We start from the raw sequence: 25,050 nt of genomic DNA, 5'->3' as shown, positions 1-25,050 counted from the left end.
AATTTTGCTTCAATTCATAAAAGCAATTTTTTGGTCTAACAAGGTTCTTAAGATGAATTCTTCAGGCTATCTATCGGTCATATGTTATGTATGATATAATTATTTTACCAGGCTAAAAGATACTAATTTAAAAGAGTTGGTGGTCGTTATTGAAAACACCATTGGCTAAAAAGGCTAAAGAGTTTAATGAACCTCACATTCGAGCTCATTGCATTGTTAGTTTTTATTGGTATGATTTTTATACATATGCATAAGATAAGGTTATACTACAATAATCATACATAGCTTTAAAGAGGCAAAACCCGGAAAGACAGTAATAGTTATTAGAAGTCCATATTAGATTACAAAGTCTAGATACTTTGTAAAGCTAGAAAGATTCTTGTTAATTCCTTTACCAATGAAGTAATAATTTGGAAGTTTCCATACTTAATGAGGATATTCATTTATATATATATATATATATATATATATATATATATATATATATATATATATATATATATATATATATATATATATATATATATATATATACTTTTCATACACAAATGCTCCAAACATATACAGTCACATTTGCTAATATTTCTTAATTTGGTTATCTTCATAATTGAGCAATTGTATCACCAAGTCGAGTAATTTTTATTTTCAGTTCTTCACTCAATAATTCAAGTTACACTAATCATACATCATCTTCTTCTTAATAATAAATGTCTTCATCAACTTTGCAATATTTGCTTCATATGTGTGTGTGTATATATATATATATATATATATATATATATATATATATATATATATATATATATATATATATATATATATATATATATATATATGAATGATTGTATCAGTCAAGTTGAGAGACATTAATTTCAATAGATATGGTCATGGTAAATATATATGAGCTGGCCAACTAAACTCATCAAAACAAATGTGTGCAAAAACAATGTTCTAACTATGAATAACCTGCTACACTTGTACACATCTGTGGCAAAATGAATGACTGTCCAATTGACATGGGTATGTCATTTCATAGGGCCATTATGTTCACATGCATACTTCAGGAATTCCATCTACTACATATTCAGATCAAAACTAGATCCCTAATTAGACATTTCTATATATTTATATAATATTTTTTAGTGTTTTTTCCAGGGCATAAATATCTATTTTTCACTGCGTAGTTTTTAGTATGAAACACAAGAGTAGTATTCATAATACTGCTCTGTATAACATGTCACAGATACTCTCTGTAACTTGAAGATCTTTTTAAATAGCACTATAAAACATTTGTAATTATATATGCAATCCATGAGGATATTGTCTCCAAAAGCATAATGAAGCTGTTTGGTAGTCAAATATTTCCAATAGCCTGGAAACAATTTGTACCTTTTTCCAAATAATTATGTAATCAACTCATTTGCTGACTTAGCATGCATTTGGAAAAAAACATGAAACAGCTTTTGTAGGAACAATATGCTTTAAATCCGATTGGATTTTAGTATGTAATTATTATTTTGATTTGTATGCTTTCTCTCTCTCTCTTCCAATTGAGTGTTCACGGTCTTCGCCCCTCATCAGACATGATAGGCACTTTGTTAGTCAAACTCTCCTCTCCATTACGATTTCCATCTGGGGTAAGGAGAATCTTTTCATCAAAGAGGGAAGTAGGTTCCCTGATTTTCTTTTCCTCCTCCTCGATGGTATTCATATCCATTTCCTCATCCCCAAAGACTTGGAAATGACGGCAGCAAAAGTCTTCAATTCTCTCACATGCTTCCCTCATTTGTGCTTCAGGTACAGTTAACACAATTCGCACATAATTCGGGTAATCAAAGCACTGGAAAATAATGCAGGATATCGGATTAACAAAATGTTGCCAGAGATCTTATTGGGCTTGGGTGTCTAAATGGAGGTTTATTCTTAATGACTTAGCTTTGCATTATTAATTAGACATTACATTTATATTTCAAATTATTATTTTTCTAAGCTTTTAACAATGATAAGTTGTATTAATTGATAGTGGAACTTCTCCTTTGTTAAAACTTAAGAGTGCTTTAATTGTATGAAATTCATTTCTCCATGAACAATATATTAATTTGCTCTGAAGTAATAATTTTCAATATCAGCAGATGATGTGACTTCAAAAAGCATAATTAATTAATTGAAAAAAGGTATGAACAAGCATATTGAAATGGAGCTGCTTACCTTTCCTGGAAGGCAAAATACTGATTCTTCAGTCACCATCTGCTCCACAAACTCCAAATCTGTTTTGAATTCTGGGAATTTCTCCATATCTATTCCGACCTGATAGTTGCAAAAATGAATGTGATACACATAAATTATATTAGTAAGAATTCTTAGCTCTTAAAATATTGAGTGGTCTGGAATGAATGATTGACCAATTTTAATAATATAAAAATTATGTTTAATTGATTGTTTATTATGATTAATACATAAATTATGATTAATAGATATGTTAAGTAACTTGATCAAAATTTTTTAAATAATGATATTTATTATATTCTTACCATCATATACATAGCGCCTTCTGGCATAATTGGGGTTAAGCCTGGAACTTGGTCCAATATGTCATAAGCTAGCTCTGCATTACCCTATCAAATATAAATCCATGACATGTCATAAAAACATCTTTACTCAAAGGAAAATTTGGGAAAAATCAGTTTCCTTCTCTCATTAGTGTCATGATTTTACATTATTTCATTCATTTACCTGCACAGCAGACAGTGTCTCTTTAAAAAATTCAGTCGGCGTATTTGATAAGATTGATGGTAGGGCGCCTTGAACCAAGGTGTTACTTCCAATAATTCTTTGACTTAAGCAGTTAAGGCCTTTGCGAATCTGGAATCAAGATGAGAAATAATTCCTGCAAGCTTATCTTCTACCATTTCATAGCCATGCTCATTAAACATTTGTGATAGAAATTTATGTTTTTAAATCAATGAGTTAAGGACTATACAAGGTCTGTCCAGAAAGTACCCTGTCATACAATATTTTGAGAAAAATAACCTGCCTAGAATAATGAGGCCTTAGTCCCCTTTGAAGCACTCCCCTTGGGGCCTCACACTTATCCAAGCATCTCCACCACTTTTCAAAACAATTAACATAGTCCTTTTTTGGAAAGGTCACCTCTCTCAAAGCTGCCTTAAGGCATTCTCCTTTATCTTGTCAACTGACTGTTGGGAAGAGTGAGCTTTTGTTTCAGAGTCATAGCCATAGACCCATGACTACTCTACAGTTATGACCTTTTTTAGAAAACCTGGGTTATCATTTGCGGCTTGGAGCAAGTCCCCTGCAACTGCAGTATGAAATTATTGAGGTTGAATACATATAAAAGCATGCAACAAGTCAGCTGATGACCATTCCGAAAAAGGGATTTGCCGGTTATTTTGAAAATTGGAAATGATGCCTGGATAAATGTGCGTGTTCCCAAGGGAGTGCTTTGAAGGGGACTAAGGTTTCCTTGCTCTAGGTAGGCTATTTGGCTCAAAATACTGCTTAGCTGGATACCTTCTGGACAGATCTCCAATATGCATTCTGATGCCAGAATCAAATTTCTTTCATTTCATCTTGAAGAGATTACAACAGTTTTGGTAATCTAATAGAATACTTACTTCTTGATCAAATACTCCATTGCGGTCATGGATAACAATCCACCCCATTCGCCAACCAGGTACAAGAAACCTAGGGAATTGATTACAACATGAATATTTCTGTCTTAGCTATTAGTATTTTGTTAACAGATAAAGTCCTTTCTACGTGAGGTCAATTGCAATGAATAAATAAATAACAAGTTAAAGTCATTATTTACCTTTTAGTTAAACCTCCACAGGTAAGAATTGGAACATCTTCTGAGAGTGACCCCAAGGAATAAAATTCATGACCAGGGAATACCTGTTTTTAAAAGAAGATGCATGAGACGTCATATTTCTCTGTGAATAAAATCTTATGTACATGTTTACTTCTTAAATTTTATTTCAGTAACAAAGTGATACTCATTTTCTTTGCAACCTGATAAATATGTAATTATCATTTGATACATTTGGTTGTCAAAGAAATCCATTCAAGTTTGATGTGCTAATGGAATATCTGTGCATTTCAAATTCAATGAGTTTGAAAATTTGTTTTACATTGGCTGCCTTTGTGAAATAGTTTATTATCCACTTGTTCTTGGTATTCATATTTCTCAAGTCTGTATTTAGGTTTGACCCTTAACTAAAAGAAAGTAAAAAATTTAGATTTTATACCAATAATCTATATTTTCAGTGTCACCTGTTTTGTATCATAGTTTAGATCATTAAGAGTGTATTATCAGAGGCAACAACATGACATTGAGTTGAAAAGGTGCATAATCATAAGTTGTCTACTTGTTGATGGTGGGTTATAGCTGCTCCATAACAAATTTTAAATATTGTGTGAATTTCCTTCAGCCTAAATTCTTTTTTATTCTACATTATTTTCTTCTGGTGTACCTTCCGTGAACTTTAATATGTTCAAAAATTCTCCAACTCCTATTCTTCCTTGCTAGTCCAAAATTCATCTCTAAATCATAGTCTTCAAAATCCCCCTTGCTCTCAATATCTCTTTCATCCATCTTGCCTTTTTCTAATTTTTTATTAGAGGATTACAGCTGTTAAACTTATCCAATGGACAAAGAAGTCTAGCCATGGTAATATTATTTATGTCAATGATACAGCACTTTTTACAACCTTCCAACATGGAAGTTCACAAATTCAGCCCAAAAAATAGTATAATTTAGCCATAAGGTAGTTGTGCTCAGTTTTGAAATGCTACCAACATTGATTTCACATAGAAAAAAATGTTGCCAAGTAATCAGATTTTAATCAAACAAATTTTAACTTAGTTTTTATTGGTTATTTTTAAAAATTTAATAATTACTCAACCAAGTTGGTGAAAAATAATTGAATGAGTATATTAAATGTAAATTAACTCACGAAGTGGTCGTAGATTTCATCAGCTATTATGGGGACATAATTTCTTCGTGCAATGTCCAAAATCTTAAGAAGGTGCTCCTTTGAGAAAACTGATCCACACGGATTGGAAGGATTGTTGACTATTATGGCAACAGTGTCTGCATCCAATTGGGACTCCATCTGTTCCAGATCTGCTTCCCAACCTTGTTCAGGCTGTTAAATATAAAATAGGCAAAAGGTTGACATAATTTACCGCCACTTCATTTGCATACACATAGCATTAACTGGGTGTAGATTAAGTACATAATTCTTTTACTGAATAATTTATAAGATGGAAGAGCTGCACATAAACTTTGAAAACATCTTTTTTGTTTTATTTTGTCATGATTGGATTAAAAAACTTCAAGCTAAACTCAACACTTCAGGAATTCACTCATGAACTTCATTATCCACTCCAAGACAGTAATTAAGCTATGTTTGAAGCCATTATTTTTCTGTATTAATGGTTTTGATTTAGCGACATGTAGCAATACTGGTGATGCCAAATGATCTACCTTAGATGATGGAAGTTGTATGCATACGTGGGTAATCATACGTAATTCATAAATTCAAACATAATTCTAAAATAAATAAATAAACTTACAAGGAGATCATAAGACTTGACTTTTAATCCCAGTCCTTCGGCTAGAGTACGATAAATGGAGAATCCTGGGCGTGGAACAAGAATATTTTTTCCTGGGTTGCCCAAAACAGAAATACACAAATCAATAGCATGGGAGCAGCCACTGCAGAGAATGATGTCCTGAAAAAGATTAAGTGCTTATTATTTTTTACTTACAGTGATCAATAATTTGTAAAAAAAATTTTGCTATGGGCTCAGAGTTATTGATGGCTGATTTATATTCCATGAATGCTAATGTCCACTGGCATAATCAGGTTAAACCTGGTCATGTATGTATAAATTAGGTCTGCATTACCTTGTTGAGTCATTATTTTATGATATTCCACTATTTGATAAGGTAATGCATATAATATCGATGTAGAGGTGACTGCACCTTTAGTAAAAATAGTTGCACCTCTAATACAATAAAATAGCTAATATAAGAAATGCAATTGTAGATTTGCTTGGATTTCAAAAACTAGGCATACATATTTATAAACTTCAAGACACTGCTGTCATATCTAAGGAAGAGTGCTTTATTCAATAGAAATATTGAAAATATTCTTGGAGTTCCCAGGTTTAAGTATACATTTGTTAATGCTAACTTCATTTAAATTTGCAATGATTGAAACTATAAAATATGCATTTCTGCATTATGAGTGGTCTATATTTTTTATGCTGTATATTTTAACTGTTTTTTTTCAGATTTTTTAATGATTTTAGCGACACGGGTACTCCACTGTACCAATTTTCTTGGTTAATTTTATTCCTCACTGTAGTAGCATCTGCAATCCATCATAATAATCACCTTGGCGTCAACTACTGCTGTTGAGGTAGAGCAGTATTTAGCAACAGCTTCACGAGCCTCTTGGTATCCTATAAATAAATTTGAAATGCTTAGTACACATTGTATAGATGTCATTTGAAAACAGTTTTTGTGATGAAAATGTATTTTCAAAGTTATGTACATTTATGCTTTCTGAAAAAATCCTTACAATTGCTATCTCCACATGACCTTCAACAAATCACAATGGAGGTTATCATGCTGTATTGTAATAGCAATAGCACATTTAATTTGCCCAAAGGTCATATTACAAAATTATCATTTGGGTGGTGTATGTACATGATATAAGGCACATATGTACTGCATGTATACAGTAAGCAACGGGCAAAAAAAATTAAGCGTTGGAAATGCCAACTCTTTTTTTAGATAAACATGTACCAACTGGGCACCGTATTGCGTTATTCACTGGACAGAATTAGTGAGGTTATAGGCGCAGCTACTGCACGAACTTTATCCTACAGGGTCTGCAATTTTTTACCAATATGTGTTGCAAAATGCATAATAGTATAGGATATTAAGGATTTAGCATCCATAACGTGCTAAAGATAGCTAGCGATAAGAAATGCCGGAACTGAACTTTTTGATCTGACTTTGGTTTCGGGAGAGTGGAAGTTAACTTCCTCAATTTTCGTATATCTCGTCATCAATCTTCAGCTGGGTAGGCCCTAACTTCGCCATCATAGTTTCTTATCCAATGATCTTATCTTCATATCAACGTAGTAGTCCCCCTTCACAGCGTTCACAAAATTATCCTTTCCCTCCTTACAGTCGTTCATTCCCACCAGTCCCATCTCAGTATGCGTCGAATCCAGTTCTTCTTTCTCTTTTAGATGGGATATATTAAGACCTACTCTTCCACAATACTCCTCATCACCTCCTCGTTCCTTATCTTGTCTGACCACGTGATCTTCAACATCTTTCTCCAAATCCGCATTTCAAAGGTTCTTTTTCAATCACTCCTCCACAAAATTAATGAATGCTAAATATCCAGTAAGCATTACGCTCCACACGCAACATTTCACGAATTCTTACTTAATTCCAAATTCATCCTGCTACCTAATAATTTGCTTTTTTTTATGAATGCTCACTGGACCATTTCTATTCTTACTCTTGATTCACTTTTCCAGTCTTCCGCTTTTTCCGTTCCTAAATACCAAGGGTCTTATATTTTCTGGTCTGCTTCTTTTATTTTCAATATCCAAGTTTTTTGGTTCTCAGATTGCCATCACCTTGATTTTCTGGGGGGATGTGGTAGTTCAGGTGTAGATCGCTGGGCTACTGATAGGAAGGCCCGGGTTCGATTCTCGGTGACGTCTCTGGGCACCCTCAGCTACACCCAAGCTGAGTAATTTTTCTGGTAACGGGGGGGGGGCACAAGGGAAGAAATTGCCCCCCTACTCTGATGTGTGAATTTTACACGGCGTTTAGTACTTGGTAGAGCTCTATCTCCACCTCACAAGTCTACAAATTGATAAATGTGGTTGGTGATTTTCTTTGCGCTCAATCTCAGACCATATTCTCTTTCCTTCAGTTCCATATGTTCCAGGATTTCATTCATCTCGTGCCACAAGACAATTCGAGTACTTGATCCATGCAAAAAAAGCACCTTTCAGGAAACATCTTTCTCTCTATAATCAGCAAGTTTTCAATCTATCTCAAAGTTATCTCTTTCAAGGGTCAATCTTTCACGAGTTAATCTTGTATTTTTTCCATTTTCACGTAAAAATGACAATCAGTTCATTGTAGCGTGATATTTCCTGTATATAAATCCAGTAAGGATGATTTTCCGTATTTAAAAGGGGTATCGATTCCTTTGTTTCACGTAACGTGAATGACGAAGCATATGTTTAAGAAAAGTATATCTTTAAATCTAATTTTATATTTTCAATAACTTTTCGGCTTTTGTTAGTTGCATGTGAATAATTCCTTTAAAATCGCTAGTGCAAAGTGTAGGAGATAATAACCTCTTGGCTTAGGGTAACCTTTGCGGTTCCCTTTATAAAACTCTTAGATCATCTCAAATGTCTTTTTTCCATAGAGCTCCGTTTCATTTCGCAAATATAGGAGGAATTATGGTATACTGGTGCGTCAGGTTGAAATTATTTAATGGTTTATCGGAATACTTTCGTCATCCTAAAATGTCGTGAATCTTTCCTCAGTTTTTTTAAAAATTACGATGGAATCCTCAGGTATCCCATGTCCAATATCCTCACAAAGGTTCAGTTATTAAAAAGTAAAGCGGATATCTAAGTCAATTATGATTTAAACTTAGCGTCAATAAGTAGATTGCTTGCTGGGTACGAATTGCATCAAACTGCTCTGGCAAAAGCAAACTTTTAACAGAATGCGTTTTTGCTATACCTTTTGAATGAACAAAGGTCAAGTTAATCACCCGTCAGAAAACCATAGTATATAAATTCATCCGCAGCAGAGCTAATCCGCTAATTTTAATCATATTTTTGTGCCATTAAAAGTTTTTTTATTTGATAGGCAAGTACTACTGCAGCCAGCCCTTAATATAAAAAAAACCATAAACACAGTAATCAACCCGAAGGTCGGTTTGGTAGATAATGGTAGAGTTATCCCAGTACTAAGCCCGACGGCGTGTGATATTCACACATCAGGGTAGGGGGGCCAGTTCCTTTCCCTGTGCCGGTTATGGTTTCCCAGGAAGACCTGTTACCCGAAAAATCACATGCCTAGAGTTTCTTGCCCGGGAATCGAACCCGGAACCCTCCGGTCAATAGTGCAGGACTACCGCGACCCACCCCTTAGTATATTAAGGACGAATTAGATTATAATGTATTACTTACCGACGCTTGGGGCATATCCGTTGTAGTTCATGGACTGAACGCTGGCGCAGACAGCCTCCACTGCTTCCTGGGGAGGCTTCAAATTTCCAAAAATAGTCGGATCCCCTGTAGCAAATAAAATAAATTTTAATCCTAATGTGACGTTGATTTGAACCATTTCTGATTCAATTAAGATTCCTGAATCATCTTCAGGATGCTTCATTTTTAATGGGTGTGTCAGAAAGCTAGAAATGATTTTAGGTTAGGTTAAGAAAGAATTGAATGATGGATAATATAGTTTTCAAATTCGGAGATAATATAAGTTTAAAATGTCTCATTGGTCACAAGATTACAAAAGTAATAAATGCAGCAGTTTGCTTGTGGAGGCTACATTGTCTAGCAATTAAAAATAATGCCATATCAAACCACACGTAATATTCGCATGATAGCTAAAACTCAGTCAGTAGCTAGGAAGTAATTGCTCTCGCCGCGTTTTACAGGCCACTGTTATGCCGAAAAGACATCCTTAATGTCGTGAGTTCCACCTTAGTCACGTATGTTGTATATTTTTCCTAGGATGGGTTATTTAGGAGAGAATTATTTAGGTGACCTCGGCCATTGGATTACCTAAAACTGAAATCTACGGTGTTAGCAATCGTGAAACTGCGCATCTCGTACGAAGGCCAATGAGCCTGGATCCTATACCACTCCTCGTAGCTTGTTCGTTCTTTTCTCCCCCGGGGATTTGGCGTCACTCGCCGATTCAATCAAATGGTGATGGGTTTCGGGAATTCGTTTAGTTTTAAGGAAAATGGAAGCGATGAATGCGTCCCATGATCTTCCGCTGATGTTTCACGTCTTCGAAAATGGAAAGATTCATTTAATGATCTTAATTATAAATTTTGTGACCGTATTCGCCGCAGCGGCTTACATACTGGCTTTCCACCCCGAGGACCAGGGTTTGGATTCGAGGTGACATTATTTGTCCTTAGTTTTCCGATCCCTACTCGAGTGTCATGTGCAGAACGCCTCAAGTAGAATACGCCGTCCGTCGGACAGGTCGTTTAATTGTGGACCCCTTCTGTGAATGTTAAAGAGTAGGCCAATGCCGACCATGGATTTCTTTTCCCCTTCCTCCATTCCCTGAAAAATCCTAAAATCAAATGAACCACAGTAATAACCCGAAGGCTGATTTGATGGGTGATGGTAGAGTTCACCTAGAACGAAGTCTTGTGCAGAGTGTGAAATTCACACATCACATTTCTTTCACCTGTGGTTTCCCAGGTAGACATGGCAATAAAAAAATCATATAATTTAGGTGGGGCCAAGAGAGCCCCGAGGCGTCATCAGATATCGAACCAGGACCATCCGGAATGTAGCCCGGCGCACAACGGCATCCATTGAAATTGAAGATCCTTGAGGTTGGAAAAATCCTGCCTTTACAAAATTACTCTCCTATCCCTAAGGTGCCAATGATTTACACAATCGGTCACCTCCCTTACTTTTTAAGTTGCTACTAATTTAATTATGCTAGTCGTTCATTTATGTTGGACCTATTAAAATTTTCCAAATTTATTACTATTCCGTCATGAATCCGAAATCATGGGTGTACGCGAATTAATTCTGCCTTATCAGTATGGTGACTACGCAATCGTCAGCTAACGAAAATGGCCCCGTGATTGAGTCCTAATAAGGAGATGGAATTTATAAATTACGTGGTTTCACTGATTGACGGGATATTTATACATCGTACGAGTTTTCTTCCTTCCTTCGAGAAAGATTCCTTCTTTCGAGAAAGACGGTCGGGCCACTGAAATGTTCAAAAAGCAAAACCATGAGTGTCATTTTATTTAGTGCTTCTAAATTTTTTATATCATTGCCATGCTTGTGACTGACCTCACATAGACAATACATGCATGGGTGGTCTGAAAAGTTTCCGACTCAGAAAATTCAGAAAGAATGTCTTATATCTTTGTTAGGTCGGAAACTTGTGATGGAAATGGAGGCTTTTGAGTAAAATAAGTCGTAAAAAGGAAAATAACTGGGGTAAATGATGATATATGTGTGTGTATATATAAACATATAATTTTTTGATAGAGGTAAAAGAGTTGATTAAATAGATATATCATCAACTCACGATAAATGTTCTCAAAAGTCAATCTAAAGTTATTAAAAGGCGTGGCGATGTCATAGAAAACTTAGAAACACCAAAGCGCACACATTTGTTTTTTGAAAATGTCGAATTATATTTTGGACAATTTGGCATTGGCATATATTCACACACGTATACTTGGTCACATATTCATATGAGTTGTCATTCACAGTCATTCTGGAAGTCATTGGCTGCTCGAGCTATTTTTTCGATTTTTCACTCTTTCAAAAATAAACACGTTGTGGATGCACTCAGCTTCTCCTCAACACGGACGTGGAATAGAAACGGGAATACACTGCAGTTGGCTTGAGGCACAATTTGAGACACACTTGAGGAGGTTCAATTCTTAAACAACTTTGGGGAAAAATAAGTCGTAAATAGGAAAATAACTAGGGTAAAATCTACCATGTTTATCATCATTCATATCTAGTCGTATTTTACCAAAGGCCAAACTTAAACGTAAATTCTTTCACATGAGTCATCTTTCAATAAGTCTGGTTAAGACGTACTTGATTTTAAAACGCTTGCGAGCAAATGCGACAAGCGCGGACAGTTAATAAATATTTACATTCTGTTTTTACTTCATCAAAACAAGACGAAGGATAGCAACTAATAGCTCTTGGCAGAATATGGAATGCGGAAATATTATCGCTGGCTTCCCAGTTCCACTCACTCCAAAACACCAAAATGCGTTTAGTGTTTATTGAATTCGTCATCTATATTAAGAATAAAGTTTTTAACTAGAAAAATGACATTTATATTTCACCATTCGTTTTGCCAACAGTATCTTCCCCTGTATTTGAATATTGCGTCGTTGCCGTTGTCTGATATATGGATTATTGCGGTAGTTTATCGCTAGAACGTAAAATCATTCGAGAGTTCATGACGTCCAAACTCGTAGAAAATTACCAAAAATAAATTACAGCCAATACGGTATCATCGAGAATGGTCAAATACAATAACTTAGAGATAAATTCTGCTTTTTTCAAGTCTGTGAAATTTATTAACAACTTGTACCGTGTACTTGTTTTCAATGTAGTTAAATGGTAACTCATCACATTAAAAGTTTACGGTATTTTGCTAATAATACATTATCTTGAAAGAATTAGGGGTTTTGATACATGCTAGCTTGAAAGCACAAAGTTCCACTGCGTCGCTTCGAAAAACCGCTCGTTCATCGGAAGGTTTTTTGGAAGACTACGCTTGGGTGCTTCCGTGAGAAGGCTAAATCTCGGCTAATATCCGTCGACAGAAATAGCCCGAAAGATAATGACTGCGCTGATATTATCCTATGCATCCAAAAATGTATGGTATCCTGGGATACAATATATAGAGGAAGCAGTTTTGTACATTTTGTTGCCTTGGAAATGGGAACATCAATAGTAAAAAACGTGATGTGGGATTCTTCAGGTTTTAAATTACTTAAAATCATTTAACCTATTTTCAGAAATGACATGCCCCATTAGTAGGCGTGATTACGCATTTTATGATCTCCAACGTATTGTCATTTCTTAGTAATATTAGTCCCACCAAAAAGAGCCAGCATCCGAAACGCATAATGGGCTGGAATCAAAATTGAGGACTTGAAATGTGACTGGCACATATATTACATGCACAGCTAACTCTGCCTTCGATATTTTTAGCAACCGACGTTACTCAACAAGAAAGTACCATATGCTTTCAGTTCTAAACCACTGAACCAAGGAAGATTCGGTCTGCGGCAGTATTAACTAATATAAAATCAGTTAAAATTTTTGAATGGTTTTTACTGAATACAACTGGCCACAGATAACGTGGCGTCGCAAATAGATTTACTTGGCCAAGCATTGATTATCTCATTTTCTGTACATCATGAGACAATGGAATTAAATGAAATAAAGAGATTGAATAATAACGCATTTAATATAGATGAGTTTAGCGGAAGTCGTAAATAATCGACAAAATGAATTACTATCTCATCAAAGTTTTAATGAAAACCTTTCTTTTTCATTCCTCTCACTCGATATATTCGTTTCTATGCATCTATATCGCAGTGTTCTTATGGGAAAGAAATTATAGCGTTTGAAGAGAAATTATTGCTTTTTAAGTAATAGGAATAAAGGAAGAATGACAATTAGATAACAAGGTTTATCTCAATAAATATATGTACTCTGACTCTCCATATTTTGGGAAATAGTTATTTATTTTGGTGAAGAGTTAGTAAAGGCTTGGGAAAGAGACGAACGCGTCCGTACAGGACGACGCGTTTTAATTTCGGCAATTAATGATCAATAGTGCGGTGGCATGCATGGGGCACAGATGGCAGACAGCTGGAGTTATAAAATTCAAATATGAGTGGAGTCTCTGGGTACAAGAAATAAACCCAAGCCATAATATGATTGGGCCCATTTTCTATAAAGTCATGGGCGTTACACGAATAGGAAGCATACAACCCTCCACCACACTTAGTGCGATTTCACGTTCCTTTGGGCCTACCACGGCACGTGCTGTGTATTTACGATCAAAGCATCCTTAGGATGGAAGACTACGTTATTTTTTCATAAAAGATGTGAGGTGGGATCATTCTTCGGGTGTGAAGATTTACCGCGCGGACTACTCTTGAGCTAAGATATGGCAAAATACCGACCGAAAATTTTCCGTTAGTCCATCTTCTAAGTCCCAATTGCATTGCCGTTCTATTTAATTAATGTACCCACTATTCGCTGGTTTCCGCGGGCACATGAATCATAGCGCAGTCCGTGGAGTCGTTGACCATTGAGCAGAACGTCCGCAGGGCCCATGAGGCGGTCATGTGCTCATCGCGTGGGCTCCAAATACGATGCTTCCACTTCGCCAACACTTTGGCCTTTTCAAATTCCCAAAGAAAGATTTGTCAGTAGCGCTTACACTTGGGCGTTTTGTTTCCCTTGGGAAGTTTAGATGTTTCTTTTATGCGTATTCTGATGATTTTGTTCCAGAATGCGATGGTTCTTCACGATAAAAAGAGGGACTGACATTTGTGGTGAAGAGAGAAAGGATTTTAAGGGTAAAGTCATTTGTGTTTCCTTACGAAGGACAATTCGGAGTTCGACACTGCTCATTCCGTATGTATTTTCGTGACACCTGAGAAGTCGAACGACAAAATTTCGTGTGAAAGGTTGTGGATTTTTTCAAAGAAAGCAATAGGAGGCGTGACGACTTTTTCAATTCACCAATATTTGACGTTAACTCCCGGAGTTGGAATACGGCGTTATGTAATCACGGAGAAATTTTTGAAATGCCTATAATCTTCTGTCGTTAACTCGCTTTGGAAAAATGGATATGGGCCTATGTGAGTCAGTCCTGGCATTTCCAAAACTTTTGCAAGGATGGATTTATAAAAAAACAATACGCGTGGGAAGCTGTCGGAAATTTTGCGTTTCCCAGTTGGATAGAAGCATTGTAGTGACTATTTAAGTCTCTCTCTCTCTCTCTTACCCAAATGCTTCACTCTCGCGGATTAATGAAGGCGTCCGATTATGCCTAAGGTTACCACAAAGTCAAGGTTGAATGCATGGAATATTATTTTTTTATGTTGTGCGATTTGAGCCGCCAAGTGCGACACATGGCAACGTAGCTATCCCCGTTCAGGTATCCAACCTGCGCATCGCTGCTGACCGGACTGGTTATTTTCCATGCTCCATCCGCGTGATATCCACGCTCACTTATGGCGCCAAGTGTATCGCAAATGCATGACCCAACCGCTTTAACTTTCCGAGGCTGGTGACAACCGCAAATGGGGAACGCCTTCCACGCAGCGACAGAATGCTTGCTGTGGAAGTCACATTGACGGTCATTACGGAGTCATAGCAGGTTGACGAAGAGCCTAGAAGAATTTCAATATCCAGAGACTGCATCTCATCAAAATAAAACTATTCGAAGTAAATGACGTTTTACTTTACAAGAAAGAGAAATGTGGTTGCTATGATAGTTTATCCAGGTAGTTTACTTAATCGATGACGTCTCCGACTGAGCACTTAAATAAAAAAGCAGAACAATTACGTACTTGAACTGTAATAGTTTTGTAACGTCGATCAATTAGTTTCCAAGGAAACTTTCTAGTTATTTTTTAAAATATTCCATTGAAATATCTTCTCTTCTGCGCCCAGGAACGATATTATTGTTTCGTGGGCAATTAATTGCAAAATTTTGTAGATTCGTAGCGTATTTTTCAATTAATACATGAACTTCACTTCCATAAAAAAATAGAAATATAAATGAAATATAACTGTCAATCTTTATATTTTATAAGCACAACGACACGGGGTTGGCGAGGAAATAAGCACCATATCCACTTATCTGGGATTGGAGAATACAACTTAATGATATTTTTTGGTATTTTGATATTTTTATGATAAAAATTTTAAAATAAATCGCAATCTTTTGCACTGAATTTTATTTATGTTGGCGTTAAATATTGATGCACAAAGTCTTCATAATAGAGACATTTACAAATTGAAAATTATATTGCCTTTAAATATTTTTCCCGCCTTATTTTGTTTAGAAAACTTTACATATTAGGAAAGCATATTAAAAAAACCTTCTAGGGTATTTTCAAGCATCCATATTAGATTACACCCCAAAAACCATGTACCCAATTGTATAAAGTGCGTCTAGCAGGCATGAACAAGATAGATAGAGAGGCAATCATAATCAAATGCAAACAGACTCGATGGATTTCATTTAGCGCGTTGAGCATACTGAGTGTATGCAATTCTATGACTTAAAAGGATCGGGTCCCATTTGAGATGCCCCGAAAAATCAATGAATCGATTCAAATCCAGACAACCTATAAACACACACTTAAAAGCTACACAAACAATGATTAAATAATTAAACTCGCATTTTGTTAGCCATTTTCATTGCTAATTGATCAATCAGAATTATGCTGAAATATGGCAATGAAAAATGATTCCGCGGTTCGCGGATTTCAAAACGGGAGAATAACTTGAAAATCACTTTCATGAACTGGACGAGGAGAGTGAACTCTCTTCCTTTGTGGGGCTTTAGAAATGATTACATAAGTTAAATAGTGTCGCTCCACATACGTTGTGTTTTAGCACTGTTTACTCACTTAAACCTGTTCCGCGTGAGGCTGACCACATAATTCATTTCCAGTGTAAAATTCTGCTAGACTAAAACTAAAATTCTAGCAACCCTTGCGCTCTCTGCGACACTAATTCATTAATATAATTGATTTTCTATGGTTTTGAATAGTATATTAATTCAAAGAGCTAATTCCGGAGACAAATTAAGTTTGTTAAAAATTAACAAGTAAACTTCTTAATCCCTATTGCATATTAACCTAAATTACACCGCACATTGTTTTATGATTTTAAAAAGTAATTTAAGTTTCAAAATAGCAGGTGGTGTTCAGCAAGTGGATAACAAATAATTGTAAATCCCAGGTTGAGTGATATTACAGAGTAATGCTAATTTTAGATACACTAATATATACGTAAAATTTGCCAAAACGTTTTCAGCCACCTAAAATGAGATATAATAGGCTTCACTCAAGGAAAAAGTTTGCTATTCCTATGAAGCTATGATAATATAAATATGCTTAAAACGCACTTGATTTCGTGAATAAGATTGAAAAACAACAACAAGAAACAAGATTTGCGTTTTTTTCGCAGAACAAATATGGATGACGTGGCGAAATTAGCAAGTTACCGCCGCGGCCTCGTATTTATTTGAAAATTTTCGGCATTATAAAAAACATTTTTTGGTGGCAACCGGAAGAAGCATCGCGGCCTCATCTCGCAGGCACCGGCGCGAGATAAGATTGAGATGGTGGGAGGCTGCGGTAATCATGTCATACTTTGGTTAATGTGACGCAACAAAGCATTCCACCCTTCGACATCCCGAGCATCCGCGAGTTCGTGTCCGCTCCACGATAAACCAAAGTACCCGTTTCGGAGAATTCAGCTTGACTCTCCAAAGAGGAGAGACAGAGAGCAATGAATAAACATAATCCGCAACCAGGAGGGAGGAAGGAAGGAGAGGAAGGAAGGGGAGGAAGAAACAAGCTCACGATCACGCGATGGTCAGGTGACCAGATGCTGAGGGCACACTAAGGGCATCGGGCGTCCGACGTCAGAAATAAAAGAGGACCAAAAGCGCCATCGATAATGGCAAAGGGAGGGAGGGGTTGCGGGCCCTCGACAGGGTGGGAAAATTGGGAACCGGAGCCCCGCGGGGGAGCGGGAGGGGCATCGACGCGTACGGAGCCCGGCAGAGCGGCATCAAGGGCGTTATGCCAGCAGAGTTACTTTCTGTGTGGGTCGGGCGCAGGACTCCACGCTCTCGCGGGACGCAAAGAGGCCCTCAAGTGGGTGACGATGGCAGGGAAAAAGAGAGGGAGAGGAGGGTGTGGGAGTGGGAGGAGTTCGAAGTGGGCAAATTTGGAAGCGTTCCAAGAGGGGCAAGGGGTATGGGGTGGATGGTGGGGTCCGCAAGTCAAGTGACCAGAAAAAAAGGTGCGGAGGAGAAGAAAAAAATGAAAATCGCAAAAGCGAGATCTCGCGCGGGAACTGGAATTGACGTTCTGCGGAGACTGGGAAGTTTAGGTTGGTGTGTGGCGTAGAAAGAGCTTAAGCGAGCCAAGCGATTCCTTGAGGCGGTGAGAAAAAAAAATGTAATTCGTCCAGGCGCCAACTCGCAATTCAACGCGCTGAAATTTATTGACGGCTATTAAAAATAATTAAAACCATCTAGACTTTTGTCTGGAGGAAAAAAAATACCCTCAGAAATAAATAATCGTGGTCTCGTCAACCAATGAGGAGGTTTGAAATCGCGAATAATCTGGTTTCATTGCATTCTATTTTGTCACCAGGGGTGGGGTTATAATCAGGAATGATTGAATTCCTCGATACGCTTCTCTCCTGAGAACGATAATTTACCTTTTTTATTTGATAGGCGATGCATAATATGATGCAGTGTTTTGTGCATATAAGCTTTCTTTTCCTTTCTTCCTCTGAAGAGGATGGCCGTCTCACCGAAAATTCCAAATCTCCTAAGTTTCTTTTTTATGTAGTCACGTCTTTACCGCCCACATTCAATTATCGTTTCGCGTGCGTTTCCACGAAGATGTATATACACACATTCCTAGTCAGGCATGCGCGATGAAAACTAATTGATTCTGCCACCAAAACTAATAACTGTTCGTTACCAGCAATATTTTGATATTTTCCCAACTAAGGTAGCCTCTAAAACGGAAGTTCTCGGGCGAGTACCATCCAGGCGCCTCCACTAAACGCCAAAACCTGTTCGAAGTGGTCCTTCTCGAACATCAGCAAATTGGGCAGATTAAAAAAATATGGCGAGTATAGCGATAGAAAGCGTGGACTAAAGGATCAACACGAGCTGGAACGTGGGTAAGGGGAGAAATTTGCGGAGTTGAGCGTGACACGAAGATGGACGGAATATTCATTGCTTTTTTCCCGAAAGGACGTTGGGGTAGAAAAGCAATTTTAGTGCCGGTTAAACGAATACGAGAAAAGTGTTAAAGAAGATAACATTAAGGTATGAATTGACATTTTCCCTTTTCTTTGCAATGAAACTGGTATCATATGAGAAATATACTCGAACGAATGCATGTTTTCTCAACAGCTGGATTAATTACGTTTGCAACGATTGTAACGAAAATTCTGACTATCACACCAGGAATAAGGGGAAATTCAACCAAAATCACAAGTTTTTTCTCACCAATTGCGTGATCTTTTTCCCCCTTTAACTTTTACAATCGGCTTTTGGAAATTCCCGGTAGACATGAATGCTAGTCTACTGCGCCATTATATATATATATATATATATATATATATATATATATATATATATATATATATATATATATATATATATATATATAACGATTGTCCGGAAAAACTCATACGAGCGGCACAATAATGGGCTGACACAACATAACACAAATAGAAAAGAATAGACACATATAAAAGAACACTTACACGGTAAATTGTTCGAGCTTTCGGCCCTCTCAGGGGCCTTCTTCAAGAGAGACTGAAAATGAATGATATTTTCAGTCTCTCTTGAAGAAGGCCCCTGAGAGGGCCGAAAGCTCGAACAATTTACCGTGTAAGTGTTCTTTTATATGTGTCTATTCTTTTCCATTTGTGTTATGTTGTGTCAGCCCATTATATATATATATATATATATATATATGTATATATATGTATATATATATGTATATATATGTATATATATGTATATATATGTATATATATATTTATATTTATATATATATTCAAAGATGACGGATTAGACAGGAAGAAGGTCTATTAATGCTATGAAAACTTAAAATTTCATGATATTCTCTCTCTGTACGCATAATCTGTCGTCACGGACAGTAAAAAATACGACGTAGTAGCTTACATTTTGATATGCACCGTTGAGCCATTATTTCTGCCGGAAATTTTCAAAACCCGATTATTAACGGACATTGCGCTGATTACGCAGACTCTTAACTTGAACTGTTGATCGGAAGTGGAAGCAAAGTTTCAAATCAGAAATGAACATTCTTTTATCATAGAGATGCAATATGCTGGAATTTATTTGGAAAGGTAAATTTTGTCCACCGATTCCTCAAACTCAACTACGAATGGATTGACTGCACTTTAAATATTTTTTGTAAAATTTTGATCGAATTTGGATATTTTATGGCGTAAAAATTTCTAATTCATCAGAGAGCTATAATTACTTGGTGTTTAAGAAGTTTTAATGCTACAAGAAAAACAAAGAAAAATGACTTGAAATATGACACAGTAGTGTTTCATTTATTAGTATTTTAGGAAACTACTTAAAAAAACTCAAATCGTACTGAAAGAACTGCCCATTAGAGAATATACAATAATATATTTTAAGGATATCCGAGCTGTATAATTCCATGAAATTTAGAAAGAGTTTGCCTGACTCACCAGGTTTTCCGTCTTTAAAATTCCACTTTGGAAATTAACGTTTCATCAATTACTCCATATGTTTTTGTAAAAGATAAGGATTTAAGAAAAAAATATTTTCTTTGCTTTATATATATGCTTGTGATGACAACACATAACATTTTTTATGAGTTTCAGGAACAAATTGAGCCTTTTTAGTTAGCCCAGAAATATTACTTTAACTCGATGACTCTTAAGTATTATTTTGCGAAATGTATTTCAACTCATTTAACAGTTATAAATTTAGAATAGTTCGAAACGCCTTAACAATCAGCGTATAAATAAATGTACTTCCGCGTGCTTGAATGAAATGTCAGCCTCATCACATTAAAACCATTGTAATCACAACTAAATATAAATTAACATGCATTGAATTAATAGACACAGCTGCTACTCTGTAATCTCAGACGTCCTTTTAAAGTGAAAAACGAATATTCCCATTAAAATTAATGGATTTGAGGAAAATATTAATGAGTTAATTTTTTTCTTGTTCTGTTGTACTCAGATTACTGCGTAAACTGGTAGATTTACAGTAAAATGAGTGTTTCCTTTTGCTATATTCTTCAATAAATCATTCTAAAGATTCAAATAGAAGAAACAGGAAGTTGAACATGTTTTGGTATCACTCACGTGAAATTCTTGCCTCCTATCTCTCAAAACAAAAGAACGAATGGGAAAGTACAGTAGGCAATTCTCTGGAATGGAAACTGGTCTTCCTCAAGGCTTTTTACTTACAACCTGGTATGCGACCTTGTGTTTGGATAGTTCCAAAGAGCGCTGTCAGTAGTGTATCCATATATAGAACAACTTCGAGTCAACCACCTAAGCAAGGTCGTTCCCGCAAGATTGACCATTCTTAAGAAAAGAAAACTAATTTAACGGATCTTGTTATACTAAAAATTCTTCTAGTGATTTCAATGCCAGCAGTTATTGCGGAAGAATATGGCTCCCCAGCGATTTTTTTACCGTCACGCATTTTTCGTTCGTCAGAGATAGGTCACGAGACGTTTTACCCACTTCTTTTGACAGGATTATATGTAAATGTCATGAAAACCTAGAGGAATAAATTAATTTGTAGTTTGACCAAATTACTATTTTAGGCAATATTTGGGGAAGTCTGAAATTGTAAATTCCATTTTAAAATTTAAATTCTTAATTTGCGATTCTTTTAGAGGAAACATTCCACATTACGGAAGTGATTCAAATGACACGCTTCTGAGAGAAATTTCGCGTCGCAATTTTTTCGGTAGTCCCGTCATTAGTAAACGTTACAGTAATCATGTAGAAAGCATTAGGTTAATTTCAGTTGTTCCATAGCAATTAAGAAGCAAATTTTCAACAATCAAGATCTGAATAAATTACTTTTAATGATAGATATGGAGTGGCAGTCGAGTATAGAGGAGGCAACTGGTAACAGAAATGACGGCTACGTGAAAGTGGGGGAGAGGAAGAGGGGTAGACTTGGGACTAATCGGGAAGAATGGGAGTGGAATATAAAATGAGGTACCAACAGGAGACGAAGAATGAGGAATCAAGGCTCGGTCAAGGAGGTGGGGGTCAATAAAGAGGTCCAAATGGAGGCGGAGAAGACTTCTACAAGCGCCGCCTCAGGCGGGTCGGGTGATCTCCAAGGCCAACCGGAGTCAAGAGGATCGTCGCTAAGGGTGACACGTAACCACTCGCCGTCTTTAACACAAACATGAAATAATGAAGTGGATGGGACGTTATAATGAATCGAGAGATACCAAAAGCCTTTTTATGGGGATAAGTGGATCATTGTGAACGCTTACGGAATATTAATCAAGAAAATAGTAAACTTGACAATTGGTATTACGGAAAATTGAAATAAAATGAATTTCAGTAACATATGGGGTAATCCCATTCAGCCTTTGTATTCTGAGTGAATGAAATTAAATCACCAAAAGGGATAATCCCATGACCCATCACCCGTTTTCTGAGTTTGAGGGTTACTAAATGCTGGAGACAACCTGAACACAACGATGGCACTTTTTATTTAACTATATTACGCTGCAAATTAGTAATGTCCTAAAAATAGAGCAATATAAGATTGTGAATTTAATTTAAAAATCACTTCATCTGATAAGATTTAAAAAGGAGGGTTCGAATTTTTCGTTTCTCCTTCCTATTGAAACGATATCGATATTTCCATTTGACTATTTTAAAACCATAAGGAATAATATTTCATAATGAAATATATCTCCGGCAAAGTTGCCGACAATACGTTTCTCGGCACCTTTGAAATTTCCATTGATGAATTTCAGATCAATCGTAATGGACATGTTAATGGAAAAAATATTTATTTGGAAAATTTATTGAATATAAAATTGAATAGGGGTTCAGAACGATAGAACGGAAACAATTATATAACTCATTTAGAATTTTTCACAGGCCGATTCCAAAAACCAACAATTAATAATTTAATACGGTAGATTGTCTTGAACGAAATTCTTTAAGGTCATAAAATACCGTTTAATGTGCACTTAGATACAAGAACATTGCCCCTATAATTCAGGTCGAAGACACAAGTTCGAGAAGAGAAAGTTCGATCCCGCTAAGGAGTCGGGTCGAGCTGAGTCTTGGAGGATGTAGAGCTTTTTCGAGTAGGTTGGCAGCGCGGAAGAAATGAACGATCCCAGTGGGCAGCAATGTCCGGGTAATTTTGTTTTTTTTTCAGAAATCCAGTAACTGAATGACAAAGGTCCAGCGGAGGTCCACCGTTTTGCTTTGAAAGCCGAACTCCCCCGAATCATAAGCGAAGTGGCCGCTGGTAGACTCACCGATTGACAGGGCGATCATTGGCTTGTCCGGATGGGGAGCCAAACGGAGATTCTCCACGATAGCACGGATCGGGTTGAACGTGTTTCGTGCGAGTGCAGATGCCCTCACGCACCATCCTCCTCGTCCGTTCTTCATTCTTGCGCGGAGGTAGCGTGATCTGCTATAAGACTGACGCAGGGAAGGAATCGAACTGCGCGGTGACTTCAACGCTCGACTTCCGTAGCGATGACAGTCTTCCGTATTCAGATTGTCGACCAAAGATCTACCCGAATTCTGGAGGTGGTCACCAACTGCTAATTCGTACGGAGGCAGGAGATGCTCGTCGACCGGAGAGTACTCGTGTGAATGCGGCATCAACTGATTTACCCTTCGGTTTTCCACAGTGGTACTCTCTGAAAAACTCGGTGTTGGTGAACGTGTGTTATTCTAGAGCGTTCGCTAAGATGTTCTCAAGCCTTTCGCGTGTTCCGACGTTTGGAGACGTTTTGTCCCGACCTGACGGCATTCCTCTTAGTTTTTCACCTGTTTTCTTCCTAAGCCCCGCCCAGGACATGCGATTGGCCGAAGAAGTGGGCAGATCGGAGTCCAGAAGCCTCATTGGCTCTAATGTGATACACACCTCTTTACCAGAGAGGGAGAGATGCTGAGAGATTACCCCACAGGAGCAGACGTATTGCCGTTGGCATTTTGCCGCAACCGCTTCGCATCGGTCTTACCACTGCGTATCGACCTTCCAAAGCGTGAATGGAAAATGCGCACTTTACGATACGACGCGGGTATATTCGCGATCACTATTCTGCGTATTCATTTAGTTAGGGGTTTTTTGCTACCCTACGCTCCCACCTGATTTATCCTTAGGGATAATATGCATATGAAATCAAATCATGCCTGACACAAAAATACAAATTTACAAATGATTGAAATGAATGAATGGAAACTTGAATATTTCATTGGAATTTAGTGTGGCCCATATTCATTTTAAAACATTACAATTCCTCTTTATAATCAAATTTCATGCATACTTTGCATGTCCCTGGAATCATAGTGTCAAGTATTAGCATTAATTTCACAAGACATATGCTAAAATATCTATACCTATTTCGTGCTTATAAGCATTATTTTTCATAAATGCGCTTTAAAACCGTAGGAATTTTTAGCTCCTTTATCCAGTTTCATTAATGGAAGTCATGAATGTTTTATGTCTTCTCAGGTATGATGGCACAAAACAATCCCAAAATTGTAACTATCGAGTCAAACAAGTAAATAAGCTCTTTCGATACGCTTCAGCAATTACGATTTAGTTTTTTCCTTTTGTGGACTAAATGCATATGCATGGTTGTGAAAATTTTTGGTATGAATATAGTATGAATTTTCTCTTAAAAATAGGACTACTTATTTATTTTGCATTAGTCCGAAAACAGCACTTTGACCTTTACATCGGACTTTGAACATTGACATAACATTTACATATACCCAAGCCCTAGGTGGAGGAAAAACCACCTAGGTGGGAGTAGAACCCGCGACCTCTGGGTTGGTAGACGACGACGTTAACCCGCCGCCACCGGGGCCGGCTGACTATGATATGTTTAAACAAAATGGTCAATTTATTTCTTCAAAAAGGCTGACAGGAATCACAACCTTGTAATGAAGTAACCCAAAAGATTTCCCAATGCTTTAATTCAAGTGTACTTTGTATGCATTGAATTTTGGTTCGAATAAATGTTTATAACTATTCCTGAACTAGATTAGGCTCACCTGCATTCATTTAGGTATTTAAATATTATGTAACGTTATGATCAAGTCAATATTCCAATTGAATTTCCCTGAAAAAAACTGGCAACTTGTAATATAATATAAGGAGTATTCAATTGTAGGTAT

The 25,050-nt window shown here is 36.7% G+C and overlaps 1 protein-coding gene across 1 annotated transcript; it reads right to left on the bottom strand.

Annotated features, from left to right (window-relative positions):
• Nucleotides 1-204: 204 nt before the first annotated feature.
• Nucleotides 205-23,673, bottom strand: Tat (Tyrosine aminotransferase). Its single transcript, XM_071592815.1, has 11 exons — nt 23,172-23,673; nt 9,274-9,378; nt 6,425-6,492; nt 5,599-5,757; nt 4,977-5,168; nt 3,833-3,915; nt 3,636-3,705; nt 2,734-2,862; nt 2,532-2,615; nt 2,209-2,307; nt 205-1,840 (listed from the first exon to the last, which is right to left on the bottom strand). Exons 1-11 carry the CDS (start codon nt 23,524-23,526, stop codon nt 1,559-1,561), a joined length of 1,626 nt encoding a protein of 541 aa, XP_071448916.1. The 5' UTR covers nt 23,527-23,673; the 3' UTR covers nt 205-1,558.
• Nucleotides 23,674-25,050: the final 1,377 nt, after the last annotated feature.

The sequence above is a fragment of the Hetaerina americana genome, unplaced genomic scaffold (assembly GCF_022747635.1).
Source record: "Hetaerina americana unplaced genomic scaffold, ioHetAmer1.1.p SCAF_5, whole genome shotgun sequence".
NCBI classification, from domain to species: domain Eukaryota; kingdom Metazoa; phylum Arthropoda; class Insecta; order Odonata; family Calopterygidae; genus Hetaerina; species Hetaerina americana.
The sequence above is the reverse complement of the archived record's forward strand: the minus strand, read 5'-3'. Positions and strand labels throughout refer to the sequence as shown.

Bases quoted from the DNA above. Each gene is read 5' to 3' on its own strand.
- Tat (XM_071592815.1), bottom strand. From the start codon at position 23,526: ATGCCGCATTCACACGAGTACTCTCCGGTCGACGAGCATCTCCTGCCT. The intron at 5,758-6,424 runs GTGATTATTATG...AATCTTTTTCAG, and splicing joins CAGCAGTAGTTGACGCCAAG to GACATCATTCTCTGCAGTGG. The intron at 5,169-5,598 runs GTAAGTTTATTT...TATATTTAACAG, and splicing joins TCAAGTCTTATGATCTCCTT to CCTGAACAAGGTTGGGAAGC.